Raw genomic sequence first — 25,558 nt, 5'->3', positions numbered from 1 at the left:
ATACAGATAAACCATAGCAAAGTGGGAACTATAATGACAAAACAATACAGAAGTGAGGATTTCACATCCCAGCTATTGATAAGTGAGTTCTTGCCAGACAGGATGCTGTCAAACTAAGTTTCCTTTTACATTTTCTAGGCACTTCCCTTTCTCTGGAGGCCATAGGCATTATCAGGACAGGATTGTACCCTAACAGCCCAGTAGCACCTTATTTCAATGTGACTAGTTTGGAATGTGAGGATGTGACCGGTCGCTTCCCAGCTTATGGCTGCCCCTGCTGCTTAGCCAAAGGCCTTAGCCTAAGAACAGGGCCTCAGACTGTCACAGTAAGAGAAGGCCCTTACACCAGCAGACAGTGATTTTGATTCTTTCTTTTATACCTCTAGAACTTGCCAAATGATAAGAATACACCTAAATTCTTAGAGTATAGGCCTTTATAGACAGGCCTGAATATCTATATCCTAACACCGACCCCAAATATGGTGATCAGCTGAACCCTGAGCATGTGGGCAAGAGTCACCAGCCAGATACCCAGGAAAGAATTCCCTGTAGTAACTCAGATCCCACCCCATCTTCCGGGGAGATGCCAGAGCAGGGACACATGAGGGAGGCATAGCAGGCAGCGGGGGCTGGGCCTGGAGATAGGATTGCTGAGCAGGGAATGCAATGTATAAAAATATTGCTCGGGCATGCAGGAGTGAAATCAGGAAGGCCAAATCACACCTGGAGTTGCAGCTAGCAAGAGATGTTAAGAGTAACAAGAAGGGTTTCTACAGGTATGTTAGCAACAAGAAGAAGGTCAGGGAAAGTGTGGGACCCTTACTGGATGGGGGAGGCAACCTAGTGACAGAGGATGTGGAAAAGCTAATGTACTCAATGCTTTTTTTGCATCTGTCTTCACGAACAAGGTCAGCTCCCAGACTGCTGCACTGGGCAGCACAGCATGGGGAGGAGGTGACCAGCCCTCTGTGGAGAAAGAAGTGGTTCGGGACTATTTAGAAAAGCTGGACGGGCACAAGTCCATGGGGCTGGATGCGCTGCATCCGAGAGTGCTAAAGGAGTTGGTGGATGTGATTGCAGAGCCACTGGCCATTATCTTTGAAAACTCATGGTGATCAGGGGGAGGTCCCGGATGACTGGAAAAAGGCTAATGTAGTGCCCATCTTTAAAAAAGGGAAGAAGGAGGATCCTGGGAACTACAGGCCAGTCAGCCTCACCTCAGTCCCTGGAAAAATCATGGAGCAGGTCCTCAAGGAATCAATTGTGAAGCACTTAGAGGAGAGGAAAGTGATCAGGAACAGTCAGCATGGATTCACCAAGGGCAAGTCACGCCTGACTAATCTAATTGCCTTCTATGACGAGATAACCGGCTCTGTGGATGAGGGGAAAGCAGTGGATGTGTTGTTCCTTGACTTTAGCAAAGCTTTTGACACCGTCTCCCACAGTATTCTTGCCAGTAAGTTAAGGAAGTATGGGCTGGATGAATGGACGATAAGGTGGATAGAAAGTTGGCTAGATTGTTGGGCTCAACGGGTAGTGATCAATGGCTCCATGTCTAGTTGGCAGCTGGTATCAAGCGGAGTGCCGCAAGGGCTGGTCCTCGGGCCGGTTTTGTTCAATATCTTCATTAATGATGTGGAGGATGGTGTGGATTGTACCCTCAGCAAGTTTGCAGATGACACTAAACTGGGAGGAGAGGTAGATATGCTGGAGGGTAGGGATAGGATACAGAGGGACCTAGACAAATGAGAGGATTGGGCCAAAAGAAATCTGATCAACAAGGACAAATGCAGAATCCTGCACTGAGGACGGAAGAATCCCATGCACCGCTACAGACTAGGGACCGAATGGCTCGCCAGCAGTTCTGCAGAAAAGGACTTAGGGGTGACAGTGGACAAGAAGCTGGATATGAGTCAACAGTGTGCCCTTGTTGCCAAGAAGGCCAGTGGCATTTTGGGCTGAATAAGTAGGGGCATTGCCAGCAGATCGAGGGACGTGATCATTCCCCTCTATTCGACATTGGTGATGCCTCATCTGGAGTACTGTGTCCAGTTTTGGACCCCACACTACAAGAAGGATGTAAAAAAATTGGAAAGAGTCCAGCGGAGGGCAACAAAAATGATTAGGGGACTGGAACACATGACTTATGAGGGGAGGCTGAGGGAACTGGGATTGTTTAGTCTGCGGAAGAGAAGAATGAGGGGGGATTTGATAGCTGCTTTCAACTACCTGAAAGGGGTTTCCAAAGAGGGTGGATCTAGACTGTTCTCAGTGGTAGCTGATGACAGAACGAGGAGTAATGGTCTCTAAGGAAGGAGATTCCACCACCTACCTAGGTAACCCATTCCAGTGCTTCACCACCCTACTTGAAATTTAGGATTTGAATGGACATGGGCTGCAGAAGTTATCATATTACAGACACACAGACAGAGAAATGCAGCTGAGTTGAGTGCTAGGCCTCGCTTCACTCCAAAAGCCTCTTTACAGTATGGTGTTCAATTCTCCTTGCTTAGCTTGCAAGCTTGTATGGGCAGTGATTTCGCTTGCCACAGATTGTCTATTACACACGTACTGTCCTGTGTGAATTATAATATGAATTGTGTGGTTTTGTTGTGGGGGACTCATTTCACTCACCTGGTTGTAGTGATTTCTTTGATGGCAGCTTCTTTCCTCTTTAGGCGAGACACAGCCTACGATGGGCTTGTTTTGTGGAGGTGGCTGATCCCTCAGAGATTCATATGTTATTGTAAGGCCAGAAGGGATCACTGTGAACATTTAGTCTGACCTTCTGCACATTTGTAATGGTGAGAGAAATTAACCATTTGAACCATTTCCAAGGGTCGTGTGAGCTCTCCATCACTGGCCATTTTTAAATCAAGATTGGCTGTTTCTCTAACAGCTCTGCTCTAGGAAATCTCTGGCCTGTGCAGGAGGTCAGATTAGATGGTCACCATAGGCCCTTCTGCCTTGTAATCTATAAATCAAAGTAGAGTTGCTAAACTTCTATGTGTTGTAGCCAATACGGAAATGGAATTTAATTAGGATAAACCCTTTTTATTAATTCCAAGGAACATTATCTTACTAATTTAAATGCAAGGTTCTTTTCAGGTCAACTTACACCTAGGACAGTATTTCTTAAATCAGGGTGACAAAAGATCACTTGATGTTCTTAACCAATCAACAGTTTATTTAATTCATCCAGAAACACAAAAGTATACAATCAACAGTTCGTCAACCAAGTATAGACACAACCAATGTTCTTAGGCATTTACTGAACACATAAATACAATCTTGCAAGCAATTGTCATAGACTAGGGTTGAGGCTCCGCAGTTATACCAAGGAACAATGCAAATCACCAAGATTTCTTATTCCATTCTTAAGATCATTAACCATCAATTCTTTAGTACTTCTAATATGTTTAATACACTACTAGTACCTCTCCAAGGAGTAAGGATGCACTTGTTTTAAAGGCACCTTGAAGAATGTGGTCCCTGCTATTTGAATGGTTTGGTATGAAAGGGGCAAGTTTAAAATATCAAAAGCAATTGCTTAAAGTTACAGTTTAAATCACTCTTATTCCAGTCTGCTTGGACTTATAAGGAGAGTATACATATGGTGTTAGTTAGTTAAAAACCAAAGTTTGGTGACTTGAAGTCTCACTAAAGGGTGTAGACTCTGTGAGCTAACGCAAACCTTCAGTTAAAGAACAGAGAGGGAAATATAATCTTTGAAACGGACGCTCATCACTTCTTCTTATCTTGTTAACCCTGGGATGGGGGATCCTTGACATACAGCTGGTTCACATGTCAGTTACACTCCTGGGTTCTGTACCTTATTTGTGGGTTCAGTCACTCCCACTTAGGCCTGTGACCCTGAATGAGGAGAATCATCCACACATGGAGGTTCAGCAAACACTGCGAATTCTTCTTGGTCCCATGAGCCTGGATAAGGGGAGAGGCTGGTTACTGGGTTCAGCAAGCTCTGAGGTCCCAAATGACTTCAGGTTTATGTACCCTGATTTCAGGGCTAGCTGGAAGGTGTCTGCCCTCTTGTTTCTATTGGATGCTTTCTAAATGACTCTCAACTTCCAATGCTCTTTCTTTGTTACTTCCATCAGTGTCCACTAGATGGTGATGGCATATAACAAATTTCTTCAATGCCCCTTTTAGTCATGGGCTTTTTTTTAGGTTTGATTAATTTCATGGATTATATTTCAGTATTAACCCTGACTTGAATTGGGATCCCTCCTTTAAGCAATTTCTCTTAATATTCCAAAGTTATACCTTGGTTCAGTGCCTGTACCATGCAATACTCGATGATCCAAATGGCCCCATCTAGTCCTATGTAGTATTGTTATCTCTTCTCATGCCATACAATGCATTTAGTTCTCTAGTGCAACAATCATTAACAAAGAAAACAAACAAAATCCCTTCTAGTTTTCTAAATCTAGAGGACACAGTCCATATATTCTTGGATTATATCAACACTCTGCACATCTTTCAGGGCTTATCATAGGACACGAGACATTACATTGGAGGAACAAGACAGATTATTCACATAGAAAGATGAAGATCTGATTAATAAGGCAAACAACTGTCAAGTTTGGGGAGGGGGTAAGCAGTTTGGATTTCTTGGGGGAACGAGAAGTGTGCCCCATTTGATCGTCAGGTTTCACAAGTTATTTCTCGTCGGTTTAACTCCTTCCATACTCACTCCCGGTCCTTGGTTCATACCAAAGAAATGTCACAGGCTGACACTAGCTTCTCAAGAGGGCGCAGAGCCAGTGCACCTGTGATTCATCAGCTCACTCCAGTTGGGATTACAAGAAGGCACCTGAAGCCTCAAGGGAAGAGCAACTTGGTGAGTCAGGAAAGGGGAGGTGAGAGCTGCCTGGGAGTGAGAGTCCAGAGAGCTGCAGGGAAGAGCTGCCAGAGGCCAGAGGACTGGAGGAGGTGCCTGGGGGAAGGCTAATGCCAAGAGAGCAGCAAGAGGGGTTTGCTGGCTGACATCCCCAAGCCAGAGGTCCAGGGCCAGAGAATAGCAGAGAGAGGTACCTGCTGGCTCTAAGCCAGAGTGCTGGAGCCAAGGGCTGGAGGCCGGAGGGCAGCAGAGGGGTTAACCTACTGCCATCTCCATGCCAGAGAGCTGGAGCCCAGGGAACAGTGACAGGGCCAGGGGAATGAGGGATGCAGAGAGGCTGTGGGGGTCCTGCTGGGAACAGGAGTGTTGAACTCCAGCTGGTAGGGCATGGCAGAAGGCACCAGAGTGCAGGATGTATTGTGCCGTGGATGAAGTTTGGATTTTAAGGACTACCTGCACTGGGGTGATAAATGGACTATGTGTTCCGCTTGCCTTTTGGACTGTTGGCACAGTAATTTTGTAATAACCAGTCCAAGAAGGGGTCTGACTGCGGCAAGAGCTTCTAGAGGAATTCCTGAGCACTCTGAAAGGGGAAACAGAGGCAGGCGCACCTGGGTGTTCCCGGGTGGGAGGGCAGCCCAAAGACATGAGACAATAGGGCACAGGACAGGGGGCAATTATTCTTGTCTGTTGCCCGGTACGGGGTCTCTTTAGCTAGATGAAGAGAGTTGGAAGTCTTAACCACTAGTGAATAAGGGACTCTTTGGTGTGAATAACTAGCAACAGCTGGGAGGACCCTTATCAAGCATCAGAGTTTTCCTTTCCTGGGAATTGTATAGTTTAATTTTAGCTTAATTTGTGCTCCCCAGACAAGATGCCCCACCTACTGGGACAGGCCCTATTGACCCTCATTGCCTTTAGCTCAAAGAGGAAGCTACGGGTTTGGAAGATACACCAGGATGATTGGCTGCCGTTACTTAGAAGGGCAGGGCGAGGACAAGAGCTGTGAACAATGTATTTTCAAGGCATATGACACCTACACTTCTTACATCAGCTTACCAAGAGAGCCAAATCGCGCCCTACCAGTGGCCTGTCCTAATCACCACTCCTCCAACGACTGTGTCATCTGCAAACTTTACCAGGGATGGTTTTATGTTTTCTTACAGGTCATTGATAAAAATGTTAAATAGTGGAGGGCCAACAGCCGATCCCTGCGGGACCCCACTGGGCTCACACAGGGACCGTGGCAGTTATGGGGCTGGCTCTGGCTCATGGGGGATGTGGTGGGGCCTATGGCCAGCTTTGGCTCACGTGGGGGGACGTGGCAGCACATGGGGCCAGATGTTCTAGTTCTAGGGAGATGGTGTATCCATGACAAGCAGCCGAGAGAGGAGGCTGAGCTGGGCAGGGTTAGCAGAAGTGCAGCTTTAGTTCTGTGGAAGAGGAGGGTCTGCTCTCCCCTGGGTGCACCCCTCAGCTGTACACCCTCACCCCAAACCCTCCTGCTATAGCCCGACGGGGAGCCTGGCTAGTCTTTCTCGCCCTGGAAGGCTAGCATGGCCCTGGGCAGGAGACAGGAAGTGAGGCCTTGTCCCAGACAAAGCTCCAGCACGTCAGCTCTGCTCCCTGGGCAGCTGGGAGGTGTCAGCCGCGCCTGATCGAGCGCTTGGGCGGGGAGAGCGTCCTCCATCCCACCGGAGCCAGCACCTCTGGTGCCGAGCCGCTGGCAGGCCTGGGAAAGGCGCTGGGAGCAGGCTCATGGCTCACTGGGGTGCGTTAGTTCCTTCCCATCACTGCAGCATCCCCAGGGCGAGCGGGCCAGGCTGCCTGGTGCCCTGCAGCTGGAGCAGGAGCCCTGTCCTCGGCTGCAGGGCTTCACTTTTGGTCAGAGGCGTTTTCTCCAGCTGGGGGGGGGGGTGTTTGCTACAGTGTAACGCCAATAGGGGGCACTCCGCCAAGGAGGGAGCTGGGCACTCATGGCACTCAGGCGGCAGGGGTGCCTCGTGCGTGGGGCCATGGCTGCATGGGGCAGGCACGGGCAGCGTCCAACTCACATGGAGCGGGGTACCCTCGGGGGGAGGGATGGCTCAGTGGTTTGAGCATTGGCCTTCTAAACCCAGGGTTGTGAGTTCAATCCTTGAGGGGGCCATTTAGGGATCTGGGGCAAAAATTGGGGATGGGTCCTGCTTTAAGCAGGGAGCTGGACTAGGTGACCTCTTGAGGTCCCTTCCTACCCTGATACTCTGTGATTCTATGAAACCAATGGGAAAGTCACAGAAGCCAGCACTTGAGATGCCTATAACAACCCCCCGCCCCGACAGACAGGGCTCAGCCATGAGGACACCCGGAGGAAGAACCGCACAGCCCTGTCCTGGGAGACGGCAGCAGGCAGCAGACACCATGCTCAGGCCGTGTCTGGTACACAGCCACCCAGCTCAGAAACCCTGAGAAACCTGACCCGCAGCATGCGCCCCCCCACCCCCAGCCCCACCCCATCCCAATAGGCCCTGCCCCTGCCCACCCCCATAGCACACAACACTGAGAAGCACGGTAGAGTGCCGTCTGGGGGGCCTGTTTTGAATCAAGAGCTCGCCAGGCTCATCCCACCCCAGACACCCCCTCACCAGATCCCCCCAAATATCCAAGCTGCGCACGGTGCTGCAGCCTGAGGAGAAAAAGGAGAAGTGCCTAGAAAAGAGACAAACCCAGCCAGGCCTCTTCCAGCTGGCAGTGTCCCTGTGGGGGCAGAGAAAGGCAGGGAGGGGGGCGGCGCACTGAGCTCCTGGCCCCACTACACCAGCGCGTAGTCGAACTGGCCCCGCTCCAGCCCCTCCTTGTGGTCAGTCCAGGAAGAGGCGGGCATGCGGCTGTAGGGGTCCAGCAGGATGCGGAAGCAGCGCACCATAAGCATCACCAAGAAGACCAGGAGGAAGATGACGAAGGCAAAGACCGTCTTCTGCTCGGCGTCCATGCCCAGGCCGGTGGCGGGGGGCTCCACCAGGGAGGGGGACAGCAGTTCATAATCCAGCGTTGACGCATCATTCATTGCAGTGCCGTAGCACGCCCGCCAGGCGGGGAGCTGGGCCAGGGCGCGGGCTGGTCACACGGCAGCCATCCTCCTGGCCCCAAGCACCACGGCAGCCACCTGGGGATGGAACCAGCTCTGGATTGCAGCTGTGCCAGCGGTCAGAGGGCAATCACCTGCCCGGGGCTAGTCCGTGGCTGGGGGCCCAGCTGCTAAATGGGGCCGCACGACTCCAGCCGAGCGTTCCTGAAAGGGAAAGAGAAGGGCATGAGGCTGTTTGTAGGGAGCCCGCATACTGACACACTCAACAGGTTCTGCTAAAGCCCAAGGCTGTCCCTGCCCCGCTGCTCCTGACCCTCCGCCCCAGCTGCTGCCCCACCCCTGGGGAACGGTCCCGCAGACTGAGCTGCTTGCGTTATTTTGTGAGTAACATGCCTCTGCAGTGCGGGCGGCGCTGCGTCCCTTGGGAGCCCATGCAGGGACTGGGCCCTGCCCCGCCTGCCCCAGCAATGGGGTTGCAGACCCTGTGTGCTCCCCTCGGGCACATGGAGTTGGGTCTCAGCCTAACGGGGGACCCATCCTTCTCCAGGGAGTGGGGCGTGATAAATAGCAGAGCTGGCTGACGAGCATCGCGGGGAGGGTTTGGCTGGAATCGGGATTCTGCTGAAAACAAGAGACTTGGGCTGTGAGCGAACTACTTTGTTTCCCAACACTGTCTGAACCTCTCCACCCCACTGCCATTCGCGCAGAGACCGTGGCTTCAGAGGCCATGCAGAGGGGTAGAGTCTGATGTCCATCACACCAGGGGAACCGGATTGACTCCGGATTTACACTGGTGTAACTGTCTGAACCCCTCCACCCCGCTGCCATTCGCACAGAGACGGTGGCTTCAGAGGCCATGCAGAGGGGTAGAGTCTGACTTCCATCATACCAGGGGAACCAGATTTGTGGCAGTTCAATGATGAGACAGAACACAGCTTTATGCAAGCAAGCAGGCTGGTCAGCTGAGATGGGCTGTTCTGCCCCCCGCCTTCCACCTTCTCCTTTTATTATATTTCTCCCCCCTAAGCATTACACACTGCTACCGCAAAAAGATACACACAAAGGAATGTATGACGTTGATTAATATACTTATTTACCATCCTTTATCTACTACAATCCTGGTTCTCAGGCCTTGAGCCCAGGCTAAGAAAGCTTCCCACAGTCGCTGTCCCAACAATCAAGTTCTCATGGTTCATATCTAGCCCTTGTCCTTGGATAGAGCAATGTGTGCATTGCTTCTACAAAACAGTCAGGGTGTGCCCTGCCTGCTTCCAGGTGGAATAGCTAAACATGAACCCTTCATCCCCCCGTTTTTTATTTAATGACATTTGGCCATCTCATGGTAGCCGTCAATTTGTTTTGTCATGCTATTTAACTCCCAGACAGACAAGGACATAACTTGGGGAGCTTTCCAGGGCGAAATTTTACAAAGTCTTAACAAGGAAGGAATACATTGTACACAGCAGCAGCAAAAAATAAGCCCAATGATTACAAACACAGCATAACCAAAAAGCTGTCGCAGCCATTCTAGAGAGGGCAGCCAACCTGTAAGCCAATTCCAAAAACCCTCAAACCCCAGATCTTGGCGTATGTGTGTTGTAAGACTGGCCAATTAAGCCAGTCTAGTTTCTATGGAGCGACTATTATCAGTTAAATTAAAGCAACACATGTGCTGAAACGTGGAGCAGCCTAGATGGTGTTTCAGGAGCAGAAAATCAATGGCTGCTCTGTTATCCAAAATTGCATCCCTTAATTCGTGTTGTTCTGTGTTAAGTAAGGCAATAGCCTGGGATGTTGTATTAATTGCTTTTGCTGCAAAGCATGCCAGGTTATTTAAAGTTCTGGCGGAATACATAGCAAGCGCGGGGACCCCAACAATAGAGGCCGCTAAGGCAGTATACTCAGCACGACTAAAAAGCTCAACATCTGCAACATCTGAAAGGGGTACACTTCTTTTACTACGTTTTTGACCAGCAAAAGGCAATATAAGTGTCATTCTACTAAGACAGCAAAGGGTGCCATCACTTAAATTTGCAGGAATATAATTAAAGGTGCGTGAACCGCAAGTAAAAAACCATCCTGATGGTAGGATGATATGGCCATAATTGTATGAAACATTAACAGCATGGGAACAATTTAAAAGGGGTTGAGAAATTTTTCGACAGCCCAAGGGCACCTTTGTACTAGTGCAGTTAACTACACGCGCACAGGTGACATTGTCAGCCCCGGCCGGGTACGGTGTGTGGAGGGATATAGCCGTGCGAGGCAGAGTATAGTTGGCCGGGCCCCAATTAGCCATGCTAGAGTACTGGGAGGAAAGATTCGCATAAGCAGAGAACAGTGTCTTATTCTCCATCTCCTCAGGGTGATGACATACTGGAATAAGGCATGTACCTAACAAATCTCCGGCTGCTACAGAATTAGATAGACAAAAGTGGGTAACATTTGCTATTGAAGCCAATCTTTCCCATATGTTATATGTCATTCGGGCTCGTAACGGGGGAAGCGCTTCCGAGCCAACCCCTACAGGAAATAGCAGGCACAAAAGGCACACAATCATCACAGAATTAGCAGTGATTTGGGCGAGAATCGCCACAAACAAAGTCTCAGGAGTCTCTGGCTGTTGATCTGCTGCCAGTCTTCGTTGGGCCGCGGCGACCAATGCTTTTACTGCTCCCCATGTCACGGGCCGGTTTGTGACACTACGCCTCCTCCGTTTCCGTCCCGTCGTTGTCGACCCGGGGGGCAACGCGGTCTCCTCCAAAGTCAGCTGAAACTCTGGCATGGGATTCGACAGCCCCTGGTGCCATGCCATGTTGTTTAAGTGCCGGTCGCACACACCGGGCTGGAACCCACAACGGTCCTGCAGGGAGAGACACAGCAGCATATCCCCGACCCCAAGTGATTAGAGGTACTGGGCCCAGCCACCGTGGATCGGGCAGCTGACGGTAAAAGACACGCGGTCTTTCCAGTACCTCAGATTTGTGAAAATGCCGATCCGCAGGGGTCTGCTGATCTGCATTCAGTGTTAAATTATTTAAAGTAAACAAGAGGATATGCATTTGTTGTAGAATGTCTCCTAAGGTTCGGAGACGCAGCTCCCCTTGTTTTAATTGTTTATCTAGCAAGGTTTTGAGCGTGCGATTTGCACGTTCAACAATGGCTTGGCCGTGGAATTATAAGGGATTCCGTGTTTAAGACGGACGTCCCAGCGGGCACAAAAGGTGGAGAGGGCTGCAGAGCAGTAGGCTGGGGCATTATCTGTTTTAATTTGGCAGGGGCGACCCATAACAGAAAAGCAGGCCAGCAAATGGTAAATAACTTTGTTAGTGGCTTCCCCACATTGTGGGGTTGCCCAAAGGAAGCCCGAATAAGTATCAACGGAAACATGTAAAAACGAATAGGGGCGGAATTGTGGCACATGAGTAACATCCATTTGCCACAGCTGATTTGCTGCGGTACCTCGGGGGTTAACGGCATAAGAAAAGGTAGGAGCAGCAGCAGCACAGTGGGGGCAGGAACGAACAATGGAACGTGCATGATCAGCAGGAATGTGAAACTGCCGGGCCAAAACAGAGGCAGACTGATGAAAAAAGGCATGGCTTTCAATGGGGTCAGAAAAAAGGGAATTTACCTGACCACGCAACGCGCGATCGGCGCGTGCATTGCCCTCAGTGAGTGGCCCAGGCAGAGGGGTATGACTGCGAATATGAGCAACAAAGTAAGGGAAATGACGAGTGGCAATAAGATGCTGCAAAGACAAAAACAGGCGAAGGAGGTCTGCATCAACCTGAGGGGTAATGAGGGCAAGGGGTAAATGATCAATTACCTGATAAACATAATGGGTATCCACAATTAAATTAAAGGGACAATCAGCAAAAAGTTGAAAGGCCAAAATAACAGCAGCCAATTCTGAACGCTGTGCAGAACGCTGAGGCAGTGTAAAACGAGAATGCCAACGAGGGGGGTCACCCAACTGATAAGTGACTACACCTCGGTGGGGAGAGCCATCAGTAAAAAGAGTGACAGCGGAAACAATGGGTTGAGAGCGGCTAAGACGATGAACAACTAGGGGCACCTTTTGGGTAATGACCAACCGAGGATCTTTTGGAGGATTGTAAGAAATCTCTCCCACATAATCACAAAGAGCAACCTGCCAGGCCAAGGAGGTGTGGCACAAAGAGTCAAATTCAGTACGGGACAAGGGGAGCACAATGGCAACTAAATCAGTGCCAGTGAGTTGCACTGCACGGTGGCGGGCTTTACGAACAAGATCAGATAGGGCATCTAAATATGGATAAATATTTCGAGGAGGGGTGGATGAAAGGTATAGCCATTCTATAATAGAGACGGCTGTGTCTGTACGGGGTACAAACAGAGCCGCAGTTGGCGTATGAGGGGTGGCAAGAAGAACCAATCGTAAGGGACGGACCTCTGGGAGTCTGTCCACAAACTGCTGACTCAATGCTGCATTGATTTGTCGAATGCAGGCAGTATGCTCCTCAGTGATGGCAATAACCGCACCCGGTGCCCGGGCTCCACGCAGGGGCTCAAACAACGGCTGCAGCATTGAAGTGGGGAGACGAAAGTAGGGCCGAATCCAATTTAAATGGCCCAAAATCTGTTGTAATTTAACAAGGGTTAGGGGTTGAGGTAGAATTAATTCCGGACGAACCGGAGCAGCATAGGTTTGTAAAACCTTATATCCGAGGTAGTGGTAGGGATAAGAGCGTTGGATTTTTTCTGGTGCCACTAACAGGCCATTTTGGCCGAGAATCTGAGATAAAGATTCAAGCTGTTGTGCCGTGACCCAGGGACCACTAAGCAAAATGTCATCCATGTAATGGTAGACCTTTAGCGAAGGGTACCGGGCACGGAAAGGGGCAAGGGCCCGATCCACAAAAAGCTGACACAAGGTTGGACTATTTTGCATTCCCTGGGGCAAGACCTTCCACTGATACCTTTGAGAGGGTTGCTGATTATTATATTGTGGCACCGTAAATGCAAATTTTTCGCAATCTTGTGGGCAAAGGGGGATGGTGAAAAAACAATCTTTTAAATCTAACACACAAAGTTGATCGGTTTGAGGAATTAAATTTGGATTTGGTAAGCCAAATTGCAAGGGGCCCATAGGTTGGATGCGTTTATTTATTTCCCTTAAATCATGTAACAGCCGCCAAGCACCCGATTTTTTCTTAATAACGAACACCGGGGTGTTCCAGGGACTGGTGGAGCTCTCCAATCGCTGTGCTTGCAAATGCTGCCGCACAAGCGAATGAAGCGCTTTTAGCTTTTCTAGAGGGAGGGGCCACTGGTCAATCCATACGGGCTCTAAGGATTGCCATACCAAGGGTAATGCGGAGGGCACGGTGGGGGAGGGAGGGTTTTGGGCCATCAGATGTTAATATCGAGGGTGGTGTCTAACTTTGTAAGTAAATCATGGCCCCAAATATTGAGGTGGACAGGGAGCACAAAAGGGCGGATAGTAGCAAGGGTACGGCCTCCCGGTTTAGAGACTGTGACCCAAGACAAACTGTGGCGCCCGGGTTTACTACCCCCGATCCTCCACAATTCTTTAGAAGGAACCGTAGGTCAACTAACTGGCCACTCCAGATCACGAATCACCGTAACGTCAGCTCCAGTGTCCACCAGCCCAGTAAAAGGAACATCATTTAAGAGAAGTGTTAACTGAGGTTTCGAGGGGCGGACTGACATTGTCAGAGCAACAAGTGGAGAAGACGCGCTGTGAGACGGCGAGTGAGACAACGTCGATCCAAAGCCGCCTCCGCCCCGAGTTTGATCCTCTGCGGCTGGCACCTGATAGGGGACTAAAATCAATTGTGCAATTGACCGTCCACGCGGGAGCGACTGTGGAAGATGAGTCCACACCTGAACCTTAATAATGCCAGTGTAATCAGCATCAATGACCCCTGGAATGACAAAAAAGCCCTGTTTCCCAGCATGTGAGCGAGGGAGAACAAGACCCACAAAGCCGGCAGGGAGAGGTCCCGTCACCTGTGTAGGTATGGCACAGACCTCCCCTGGCAGCCGAAAGTCAGTGTCCTCCTGCATGATCAAATCAAGCCCTGCACTTCCAGCAGTCGCCGCCCTCATAGAGTCTACGGATTTTAAGGCAGAGGAGCGGTTGTCTGAGTGGGAAACACCCCCGTTTGGCCCTGGGTTCGGGGGGACCCGTCGCGCGGTTTCCCGACCCGTTACGACACTGATTAGCCCAGTGATAACCTTTCCCACACTTGGGGCACTTCTTTGAGGATTGGGCTGGTGCCTTAGATGAGCGGCACTCCCGCTGAAAATGACCCTCCTTACCACAGCGGTAACAATGCTTCCCCTCCTTCCCGGTTTTTCTCAGGGCGGCAGCCAGAACTCCAGCCTTGTGGGCTTGTGTGCCAATGTTCTGGCACGCCCGCAGCATGTCTGAGAGCTCTAAAATACCAGAGGCTTGCGCTGCCTGGAGAGCACGGCGGCAATCCTCGTTTGCATTTTCAACTGCCAATTTTAACAGGAGCTCGTGAGCTGCCTCAGTGTTATCCACCTGTTGGAGGATAGCCTCATGCAATCTGTTGGTAAAATCCAAAAAGGACTCTGAGGCACCCTGACGGATACTGACAAAGCTTTTGGTAGGCTTGCCTGAATCCGGGACCTTCTTGAAAGCATGCTGGGCACAGGTGGAAATAATGGGGAAGACGGTCTGAGGGAGTTGAGACTGCATCTCAATAGTAGCAAACGGGTCCTCCCCTGCCAAATGCTCATAAATGATACCGTGCTCTCTATGTACCTGAGCTTGGCGTTCTGCCATCTGCCGATACTCACTAATCCAAATAACATACTGACTGGGTGATAACATCATGCGCAGCAGCGTTTTCCAATCCTCAGGGATTAGGGAGTACCCAGTACCTATCCCTTCAATGAGACCACGCACAAAGGTGCTAGTCAGGCCAAACTCACGAATTGCTTTCTTTACCACCACCGAGTATGGCAAAGTGGTCCACCGAGTATGGCAAAGTGGTCCAGGTGCCCACCGGGGTTGCCCTGGTCATCATTCTGCCAGGTCACCGGGCAAACTGAGACCAGATCAGCCAGCTCCTCTGCTGTAAGATCTGATCGAGCTTTCGCTGCGTGAACCATTTGTTGCACCAGCGAAAGCTTCTGAGCAGATACAGATGACCCTCCGGGGGGCCCCAGAGCATGGGGCCCCACGGACAGAGGGTGATCACACACTGGCTCCGGTGGGGAAGGCAAGGGAGGCGGTGGTAATGAAGACACTGGGGGCAAAGCAGGGAGAGGGGGGGCTGTGGGTACGGGAGAGGGTCTTTCCGAAGCGACACGCTGGGTTGCATCGGTAGAAGGGGGGAGAGCTGCAACGGGGATGGCTACAGGAGCCGACGGGCGTGGCGAGATCACCAGCCTCGTGAAAGAGGGCCTATCCGAGGTGACACGCAGTATCGCGTCGCGACAGAGGTGCCAGGCATGTAAAGCCTGCACGGGTGCCCGAGGCTCTTTGTGCAATGTCTGGCCCAATTGCTCCCAGTCCGCTAGCTTAAGGCTTCCGGCTTCAGGGTACCACGGGCACTGGGCACGCACCTCCTGTAGCAGGAGAGTAAGTGCTCGAGCGGGACAGTCATGCTGAGCCTTACGCAGCAAATACTGCAGCTCATTGCGGTGTTGCACTTGCAAAGCAGAGAGGGAGCTTCCCATACTTACCACAATGAAAAATACTCACCGGGATCCACGAAGCGGATGAGTGACGCGTCTGAAACCCTTGCTGGGCGAGGTGAGTGCTGAGGGCCCCACGTTGGGCGCCAGTTGTGGCAGTTCAATGATGAGACAGAACACAGCTTTATGCAAGCAAGCAGGCTGGTCAGCTGAGATGGGCTGTTCTGCCCCCCGCCTTCCACCTTCTCCTTTTATTATATTTCTCCCCCCTAAGCATTACACACTGCTACCGCAAAAAGATACACACAAAGGAATGTATGACATTGATTAATATACTTATTTACCATCCTTTATCTACTACAATCCTGGTTCTCAGGCCTTGAGCCCAGGCTAAGAAAGCTTCCCACAGTCGCTGTCCCAACAATCAAGTTCTCATGGTTCATATCTAGCCCTTGTCCTTGGATAGAGCAATGTGTGCATTGCTTCTACAAAACAGTTAGGGTGTGCCCTGCCTGCTTCCAGGTGGAAAAGCTAAACATGAACCCTTCACAGATTGACTCCGGATTTACACTGGTGTAACTGACAGGTTTCAGAGTAGCAGCCGTGTTATTCACAAACAGAAAAGGAGGACTTGTGGTACCTTAGAGACTAACAAATTTATTTGAGCATAAGCTTTCGTGAGCTACAGCTCACTTCATTGGATGCCTTGACTCTGGATTTACACTGGTGTAACTCAGAGCAGAGTCTGACCCGCAGCTTGCTGCTGTGAACGTTCCCCGTTGCTGAGCAGCAGAGATCAGAAAGGACAACATCAGCCCAAGGCCACCACACTGCCCCAACTGCCCCCCCACTGGTAGAGACAATGACCCATGGTGCCAGCCACTCCAGCCAGCTGGATGGGGCGGGGCAGACTGCTCAGAGACACAGGGGTCTAAGTCCCTGCAATGAGTCAATGCAGGAGCTCAGGGGTGAATCACAGTGGGGATAGTTTCTGTCATGATGGTGTGAGTCTTGATATACTGGGTGTTTCACTTCAAGTCCCAGCTCCTGGAGCCCTGAGATCAGGGGTGAATCTCAGCTGCCGCTCCTTGAAAGTGCATTTCCAACCCTCATGCTTGCCAAGGGAAGCTTGAAAATATGGTCCCTCAGCGTGACTTAAAGGCTGAAAAAGCGAACGGCATAGAGCCCCCGCCATGCATCCTTGTAGCTCCTGATTTCCATGGCGGTGGGAGCCTGCCTCCTGCCTGCTGACCCCTTGGAGGGGACGGTGCTGAGCGTGGCAGGCCGCATGCAGCTCCTGACACCAGGTGTCTGCGTGCCCACCTCGCTGCAGGCTCAGGCCATGCTGGGAGATGCTGTAAACCTGGAACAGCTGCCATGAAGCATGCCTTCCACCGTGTCCACAGGGCTGCCAGCCCATGGCATGGATGGGCAGCATCGGGAGGGTTACATTAGCACTGCCCCATGTTGTGCCCGCCCTGTGCAGAGGCCACTTTAGGGCTCTCAGTCCAGCGCTGCCTTCCCTCCCTTCATTTCCAGAAACCGAGCAAAGTCCCCCCAGCACAGGCCATCTGATGGGGCTTTGGCAGCTTATTTCCGTGGGTGGCGGCACAGAGCTGATCACTCGAACACGACCCACGATGACTGACAAGAGCAGAGGCCTCTCTGGGGTGGGTTTTACCGAAACCTGTAAGGAAATTTCCCCTCCTCCATCCCCCACACTTGGGATTGCTCTGAGATCTACCTAAGGGCACAGGTCGATGCTCAAGACTCCTTAGCAGTGAGATTTGTAGCTGAAGAAGCAAAACACTCAGCCCCTCCTGCCGGGCTCTTGGGCCATTTTGCCTGCAGGTGGATCTTAACTGAGCTCCGAGAGGCCACTGCCCAGCCTGGCACTGCTGGGATTACAGTGGAAAGCTCTTCTGCCCCAAAAGCAGAAGCTGCACTTCTCCTACGAACTGCATGCTCCTTGCATGCTCCCCACAGGACCCTAGGGCAGCAGCCCTGCTCTCTACAGCGCTAACTTCTGGAACAGCTGCCTTTGCAATCAGCCTCTGCGCGCGGCAGTGCACCAAGGCACCAGCCCTGCCAAACCCCACGGCACCGGGAGGGAGCTCCCAAGCACTCCTGTGGAGCGCACCCTGCCTGCTGGAGCCCGGAGACAGAGAGGTGCATGTGCAGCAGCCGGGCAACGTGCCCCTGCTCCCAGCCAAACCAAGGAGAGACTAACTGCACAGGCCAGCTCACGCTAGAGAAACCCTGCAGAGCCAGGCCTCTCGCACGCACCTGTGCTTCCCAGTGGGGCAGGGCCACGGGCAGCACGTGGGGGTGTGTGCGTATAATTCCCTAGGTATGTGCTTATTGGGCTGGGGGGGGCGGGTCGTCGCATCTCTTGGTCTCCCTGTGCCTCTGTCTCTCTGGGTCTCCCTCTGGCCGAGCCAGGCATTGCATGGCCACAGGTGATGGAGAAGCTCGCCCCCATGTGGCTGTGCAGGGGCTGCTCACAGCAGCCCCCTGGTCCCCACACGGTCTGGGGAGCTGTGCCCTCCTGCTGGGTTCAGAGGAGGAGGAGGGGCCATGGCTGCATCCCCTCCACACCAGCCTATGGCCTGGGGCTGGTGCCAGGAGAGCGGCGTGGACCCTGTGCCACCCAACAGCTGGGGTAAGTTGTGCAACCCCACTGCACAGGGAGGCACTAGGGCTAGGCCAGTTCAACCTGCCCCTCCCCACAACACCCTCCCCCCCACCCCCTCCGCTCAAGGCTGGTGGCTGAAGGCCACGCTCCGATCGTCTGGGTCTGGGCATTTGTGCTCCGTCCCAGTGTGGCTCTAAACAAGCTGCAGAACCCAGCTCCCTCTGGCTGCTCTGTGCAAAATGCTAGAGAAGCTGGGGGTCACTCTGGTCCAGTGAACTGGGGAGGCCCCAGCAACAGCCACCCCCTCCCCAGCTGCGGAGCTTCGGGGGCAAGGTCCCTTGGCTACCCTGGGTCAGGAAATGTCTAATAACAAATCCACAGAAAGCAGCAGCATCGAGGGGGAGGGGGAGAAGGTGGCTTGCTGGAGAACCCCCCAGCTGTCATCCCACCTCCGGCGTGGAGCAGGGCAGCACACAGCACTGAGGGAAGCACAGCAAGCCAGGCCGGGCTGCAGGGCTCCGGAAGGCGCTGGGAGGAGCCGCTCACCCCTGGGGCAGGGGGCTGCCAGGGTTTGGATCAGACCCTTTGCTCCGTCAGCAGAAGGGAAGGTTTTCTCCTCAAGACACCCTTGCCCCATGCCCCTCAAAGTACCAGATTTACTGTGTAACTGTCCCCATAGGGCCTGGGCCGCCTGACACAGGGGTTGAGGTGCTTCCAGGCACAGAGAGGCACCTAGTGGGACTGTCATAAGCACCCAAGCAGGTTAGGGCCTTGGCAGTCTTTGAAGCCAATGGGAGGTAGGCGCCTATCTGTGCTCAGCCGCCCTGCACTACTGGACAGGCTCTGCCAGAGGCCATGGAGCAGAATCACTCCACGCTCTGTGCTGCAGCCAGACTGCCGGCCAGTCTCCTGCCTGGGCTGCCTCCCCTGCCGGCCCACCGGTCATGGGGCACTTGGCAGCCCCGGAACCAGGTCTGAGCAAGTCTAGGGATTAGAGTGTCGCATCTTAGCCCAGGGTTAGTGCTGCAGGGGCTGAGGTGCACAGTCCTTTGAATCACCAGGGGAGCTTCCAGTCCCATCTGCTGCCGAGATCAGCCAGGTTCAGCCCAGAGCGGCTAAGCCAGGCACTGACAGGCGCATGCCCCGTGGGTACTGTGCCATGCATGGCCGCTTCCCCATTCCCAGCTCCACTTCCAAAACTTGGACCCAAGCCTGGAATCCGTTAGTTGGCAAAAGGCTAAGACACTGGCCTCCAATGCACACCACCATGGCTGGCGGGGAGGGGGCCGTCGCAAAGAGCCGAGCAGCCTCACAGGAGAGCCCTTGGCCAGGGACCCTGCTCCCACTGCCAGATCTAGTGATGGGAGACGCCGGGTTGGAGTTACTGCTGGAAGGCAGCCCCCAGGCTTGCACTGGGGCTTAGGCCCCTTAGCGACAGAAATTATGGCTCTGGATTTATGCAGAAGGCACCTGGATGCCCCAGCGAGAAGCCCTGGCAGATACCCAGCCGCACTGCGTGGGAAGGACATGCCGGCCTGCTGGCAGCCCCGGGCTGGGAGTCACCCTTGGGGGTCCATCCCAGGGGGTCCTGCACCATGGTGTCTCTGCTGAAGGGAGCAGCTGCCGCTGGAATTCACATGGGCCGGGCGTGTTCACACAAGGGGCTGTAATCACTGAAGCTCCCCGCAGTCAGTTGCTGCCCGGCCCATGTGTGGCACTCAGGCAGTGCAGGACTGAAGCCAGGTGAGAAGACAGAGCCAGCGTTAGCTGGCCAGAAGCAGGCTGAACCTGGCTCTGAGTTCGAGGCGTTACTCTGCCCTCGGCAGCCTCCACCACAGGGTTCAGTCCCCTGCTTCTTCAGCACCCTGGAGGCAACACAATGGACCCCAAAGGGGGAGGGAGTCGCCCAGCAAAGAAGCAACCTAATTACCTCCTAATGTAGGGCATGCAGGGCAGGCAAAGCATCTACCTTACTCCTTGTGAGCACCAAGGGGTGCTCACTGCAAGAGGGCCTGGATCCAGGGGAGTCAGGGTCCAGGGGTCCCCAACACACGCAGACCCAGGGCAGGGGCTGAAACTTCTCAAGGCCCCAGTCGAGGGGCAGGGGCCTGGTTCTTACCTACCCAGTCCAGGAGGGGGGTGGGGGACCTGTTTTCTCTCCACAGAAGCTTTGGGGGAGGCTAATGCCCCCCACAGTATTTCCCCTTTCTCCCCTCCTTTCCCTCCTGCTATCAGACCCTGAGACTTGGCTTCTCTACCCTGGCAGAACGGGCCCTGGGAAGCAGCGCCCCATGGGGGCTCTCAAGAGGTGAGCCGGATGGTCTCCTGACTCTCAGTTCAGCTCTGCTCTGGCCCATCTGTACTCTCACGCCTGCCTTCCTGTTCACTCTCTGCCCCCTTTGCCCCCCAGACAGAAGGGCTGAAGGCCTGTGCAGGGTGGGGAGGGCTCAGTTCTCTCTGCCGGGCTCCAGGCCTACCTGGGACACTGACCCGTGCCCCTTCCAGAGAGATCCTGAGCATGGGCACAGCACGGGGACAGCCGCACGCTCTTCCCCACGCCTCTCATGGAGGAGCTCAGCTGCTCACCGCAGTGTACGCACTGCCCCCCCCAAAACACACCACACAGACACCTGCAGCTTCCACTGCTGGCAGCCTGGATCCCATCCCTCAGGGGAAGGGCCCGGGGGGCCGAGTCCTGCAGAGCTGACGGCGGGGTTGGGGGGCAGAGTTACTCAGAGCCCACGAGGAGCCGAGAAGGCACCTCACGCTTTCCAAAACACAAGCCCAGATTTGCAGAGCTCCGAGCAAGCGGAGGATGTGAGGGGAATGTCTCCCTGACAACGTGTGTGTCAGCCTCATGACTGATTCCCCCGCACAGAGCCTGCCCTGAACCAAACCCAGCTCAGCCTCATGACTGATCCCCCCGCACAGAGCCTGCCCTGAACCAAACCCAGCTCAGCCTCATGACTGATCCCCCCGCACAGAGCCTGCCCTGAACCAAACCCAGCTCAGCCTCATGACTGATCCCCCCGCACAGAGCCTGCCCTGAACCAAACCCAGCTCAGCCTCATGACTGATCCCCCCGCACAGAGCCTGCCCTGAACCAAACCCAGCTCAGCCTCATGACTGATCCCCCCGCACAGAGCCTGCCCTGAACCAAACCCAGCTCAGCCTCATGACTGATCCCCCCGCACAGAGCCTGCCCTGAACCAAACCCAGCTCAGCCTCATGACTGATCCCCCCGCACAGAGCCTGCCCTGAACCAAACCCAGCTCAGCCTCATGACTGATCCCCCCGCACAGAGCCTGCCCTGAACCAAACCCAGCTCAGCCTCATGACTGATCCCCCCGCACAGAGCCTGCCCTGAACCAAACCCAGCTCAGCCTCATGACTGATCCCCCCGCACAGAGCCTGCCCTGAACCAAACCCAGCTCAGCCTCATGACTGATCCCCCCGCAGAGCCTGCCCTGAGCCAAACCCAGCTCAGCCTCATGACTGATCCCCCCGCACAGAGCCTGCCCTGAACCAAACCCAGCTCAGCCTCATGACTGATCCCCCCGCAGAGCCTGCCCTGAGCCAAACCCAGCTCAGCCTCATGACTGATCCCCCCGCACAGAGCCTGCCCTGAACCAAACCCAGCTCAGCCTCATGACTGATCCCCCCGCACAGAGCCTGCCCTGAACCAAACCCAGCTCAGCCTCATGACTGATCCCCCCGCACAGAGCCTGCCCTGAGCCAAACCCAGCTCAGCCTCATGACTGATCCCCCCGCACAGAGCCTGCCCTGAGCCAAACCCAGCTCAGCCTCATGACTGATCCCCCCGCACAGAGCCTGCCCTGAGCCAAACCCAGCTCAGCCTCATGACTGATCCCCCCGCACAGAGCCTGCCCTGAGCCAAACCCAGCTCAGCCTCATGACTGATCCCCCCGCACAGAGCCTGCCCTGAACCAAACCCAGCAGCACCAGCGCCTGTCTGTGCAGGACTCCACCTCCGCTCCCAGCCTGGCTCCGGACTGCAGGCAGCTCGGGGCTCCCCCTCTAAGTAACACACTCCTGTAATCGTTGCTCCTGGGACAGTCCTGTGCAGCCAACAGGGATGCGCAGGGGGTGGGACTAGATGGCCTCCTGAGGTCCCTTCCAACCCTGATAGTCTATGATTCTATGATGAGCCGCAACTGAACTGCTCCTGCAAAGCCAGGCACTGATCTCAGACACTGGCTTGCGAGTGACCCTCAACAGCCTGGGAGACTGCAGTGTCTGATGCTGCAGCATGCTGAGTTCCCCCGGGTGTGCTCCAAGCCCCCCTGCTCCCAGGGATCTGTGCAGAACAGCCCACCACCCTGTGCACTCAGTTCTTAGCCACGGTGTACAGACTGGGAAGCTGAGGCCCAGCCAGCCTTGCTCCTGGCCCCAAAGGAGTTGGTATCACAACGAGGTGGAACTCAAGTGTTCCTGATTGCCACAGGACCATGCTGCTCCCCACACAGGTTTCCCAAATCAAACCGATTTTACCTTTCAGCACAAGACGTCCCCAGAGCCACAATGAAAGGGACAAGCAACATGCGGTGGCTCCAGGCCCCCTGAGGAGAATGTGCAAACCCTCCAGCCAGACGCTGTGCTTGGCCAGGCTGGGGAAGCAGCTCACACTCCTAGGGCCTTGTCCCACTTACCCAGGCCCCTGCAGCTTGCTGCCCCAGCTCATTCAGCTCATTCTGTACCAAATGACTGGAAGATAGTTAATGTGATGCCAATTTTTAAAAAGGGGTCCAGAGGTGATCCCAGCAATTACAAGCCTGACTTCAGTACTGGGCAAACTGGTTGAAACTATAATAAAGAACAAAATTGTCAGACACATACATGAACATAATTTGTTGGAGAAGAGTCAACATGGTTTTTGTAAATGGAAATCAAGCCTCACCAATCTACCAGAATTCTTTGAGGGGGTCAACAAGTATGTGGACATAGAGAATCCAGTGGATATAGTGTACTTAGATTTTCAGAAAGCCTTTGACAAGGTCCCTCACCAAAGGCTCTTAAGCAAGGCTACCAGGGAAGGTCCCCTTATGGATTGGTAACTGGTTAAAAGATAGGAAACAAAGGGTAGAAATAAATGGTCAGTTTTCAGAATGGAGAAAGGTAAATAGTGGTTTCCCCAGGGGTCTGTAGTGGGACCAATCCTATTCAACATATTCATAAATGATCTGGAAAAAGGAGTAAACAGTGAGTGGCAAAATATGCAGATGATACAAAACTACTCAAGATAGCTAAGTCCCAGGCAGACTGCGAAGAGCTACAAAAGGATCTCTCAAAACTGTGTGATTGGGCAAGAAAATGGCAGATGAAATTCAATGTTGATAAATGCAAAGTAATGCCCATTGGAAAACATAATCCCAACTATACATATACAACGATGGGGTCTAAATTAGCTGTTACCACTCAAGAAAGAGATCTGGGAGTCCTTGTGGAGAGTTCTCTAAAAACATCCACTCAATGTGCAGCAGCAGTCATAAAAGAGAACAGAACGTTGGGAATCATTAGGAAAGGGATAGATAATAAGAGAGAAAATATCATACTGCCTCTATATAAATCCATGGTACGCCCACATCTTGAATACTGCGTGCAGATCGGGTTGCCCCCATCTCAAAAAAGATATATTGGAATTGGAAAAGGTTCAGAAAAGGGCAACAAAAATGATTAGGGGTATGGAACGGCTGCCATCTGAGGAGAGATTAATATGACTGGGACTTTTCATCTTGGAAAAGAGATGACTAAGGGGGGATATGATAGAGGTCTATAAAATCATGACTGGTGTGGATAAAGTAAATAAGGAAGTGTTATTTACTCCTTCTCATAACACAATAAGTAGGGGTCACCCAATGAAATTAATAGGCAGCAGGTTTAAAACAAACAAAAGGAAGTATTTTTTCACACAGTTCAGTCAACCCATGGAACTCCTTGCCAGAGGATGTTGTGAAGGCCAAGACTATAACAGGGTTCAAAAAACTACTAGATAAGTTCATGGAGGATAGGTCCATCAATGGCTTTTAGCCAGGATGGGCAAGGATGGTGTCCCTAGCCTCTTGTTTGCCAGAAGCTGGGAATGGGCGACAGGGGATAGATCACTTAATGATTACCTGTTCTGTTCATTCCCTCTGGGGCACCTGGCACTGGCCACTGTTGGAAGACAGGATACTGGGCTAGATGGACCTTTGGTCTGACCCAGTATGGCCGTTCTGATGTTCTGTTCTCCCTGTGGGTTTCTGCGCAGCACTTCCCTTCTCAGAGCCACACAGGCCCTGGTGCCCCCGCTCGGCCTTTCTTTGTCACATCCCTCCATTTCCGCCCTTGCCCCGCTCCATCATGAGCTCCTGGCTAGAGGGATGTTGGGGCCTCTCAGGGTTCTGGGTCTGGTTCCCTGACATCTTCTCACCTGGCCCCCCAGCCCCTGCAGCAGGGTCTCCCGCCAGGTCCATACAGGGCAGCCAGCAAATGCTCTCTGAGTGCCTCCTGCCTCCATGTAAGTGACAATCTCAGTCCTGTACTCTCGCCTTTCTCCTGGGCTCAGGTTTGGTATGGTTCAATTCGGCCTCGCGTGGGCTTCCCATCTAGGCTCAGGGTGACTGTGTGTCCCTGGGGCCCTGGCTGCAGCAGGTCGCTGTGTTTATGCAGCATGCGGTGGGCTCTTAGGCGTCCGGTCCCCACACCTTGGAGGATGGGATTGGGAGGGCAGGGGAGGGGAGGCTGGCCTTTAGCGTGGGGACCCCCCGCCGTGCAAGCTCTCCTGCATTCCTGCCCTCCCCACTCCTCTCCTCATGTCAGCACTGGATGACGTTCTGCCATCACCAGATCCAGTCTGGAGGGGACTGCTCCACACCCCCTTGGGTCCAAGTGCCTTTGTCTGCAGCCTCACCCCGCCCAGGGGTGCTGTGTATGTGAAGCCAGCGCCTCAGGCCGGGGGGCTCACAAGGGGTGTAGGAGAGACCGGCGTGGCCACCGAAGGAGTCATGTTCCTTAGCAACCCATTTCCAGCAGGGAGTGTGGGAGCTGCTGATGCTGGAGTGCTCTGTGTGCTCTGCACAGACAGCCCCCAATTGTATTCAGCCTCCCAGCGTCTCATGAGCTACAAGTTTCACTGCAGAGGAAAGATGAAATCGCGGCTCAATTAACTCCTGCCTCCCTGGCATGGAACCAGCTGGCCAAGCCCTGCGGAGCAAACCGGCGGTTAGCCCCTGCCCCTGGTATGACGAAGGGCAGGGGGAGGACCCTGCACATCTTCAGTGATGCAGATCCTGGCGTGAAGGAAAGGGGGATCGCTGACATC

At 53.2% G+C, this 25,558-nt stretch overlaps 1 protein-coding gene across 5 annotated transcripts in view; it reads right to left on the bottom strand.

The window, feature by feature from the left end:
- Positions 1–7,395: 7,395 nt before the first annotated feature.
- The window catches only part of CTXN1 (cortexin 1), an 83,909-nt gene continuing 65,746 nt past the window's right edge, over positions 7,396–25,558 (bottom strand). For 3 of the 5 annotated variants that reach the window (XM_073323881.1, XM_073323884.1, XM_073323882.1), the window contains exon 2: positions 7,396–8,132. In XM_073323881.1, the coding sequence (XP_073179982.1) occupies positions 7,653–7,907 (255 nt within the window). In that variant the 5' untranslated portion in view covers positions 7,908–8,132 and the 3' untranslated portion in view covers positions 7,396–7,652. Of the gene's footprint in view, positions 8,133–8,191; positions 15,889–25,558 lie in introns of those variants that run through there. The other 2 variants (XR_012156158.1, XR_012156157.1) reach the window with 2 other exon arrangements.

The sequence above is a fragment of the Lepidochelys kempii genome, chromosome 25 (assembly GCF_965140265.1).
Source record: "Lepidochelys kempii isolate rLepKem1 chromosome 25, rLepKem1.hap2, whole genome shotgun sequence".
NCBI classification, from domain to species: Eukaryota; Metazoa; Chordata; order Testudines; family Cheloniidae; genus Lepidochelys; species Lepidochelys kempii.
The sequence above is the reverse complement of the archived record's forward strand: the minus strand, read 5'-3'. Positions and strand labels throughout refer to the sequence as shown.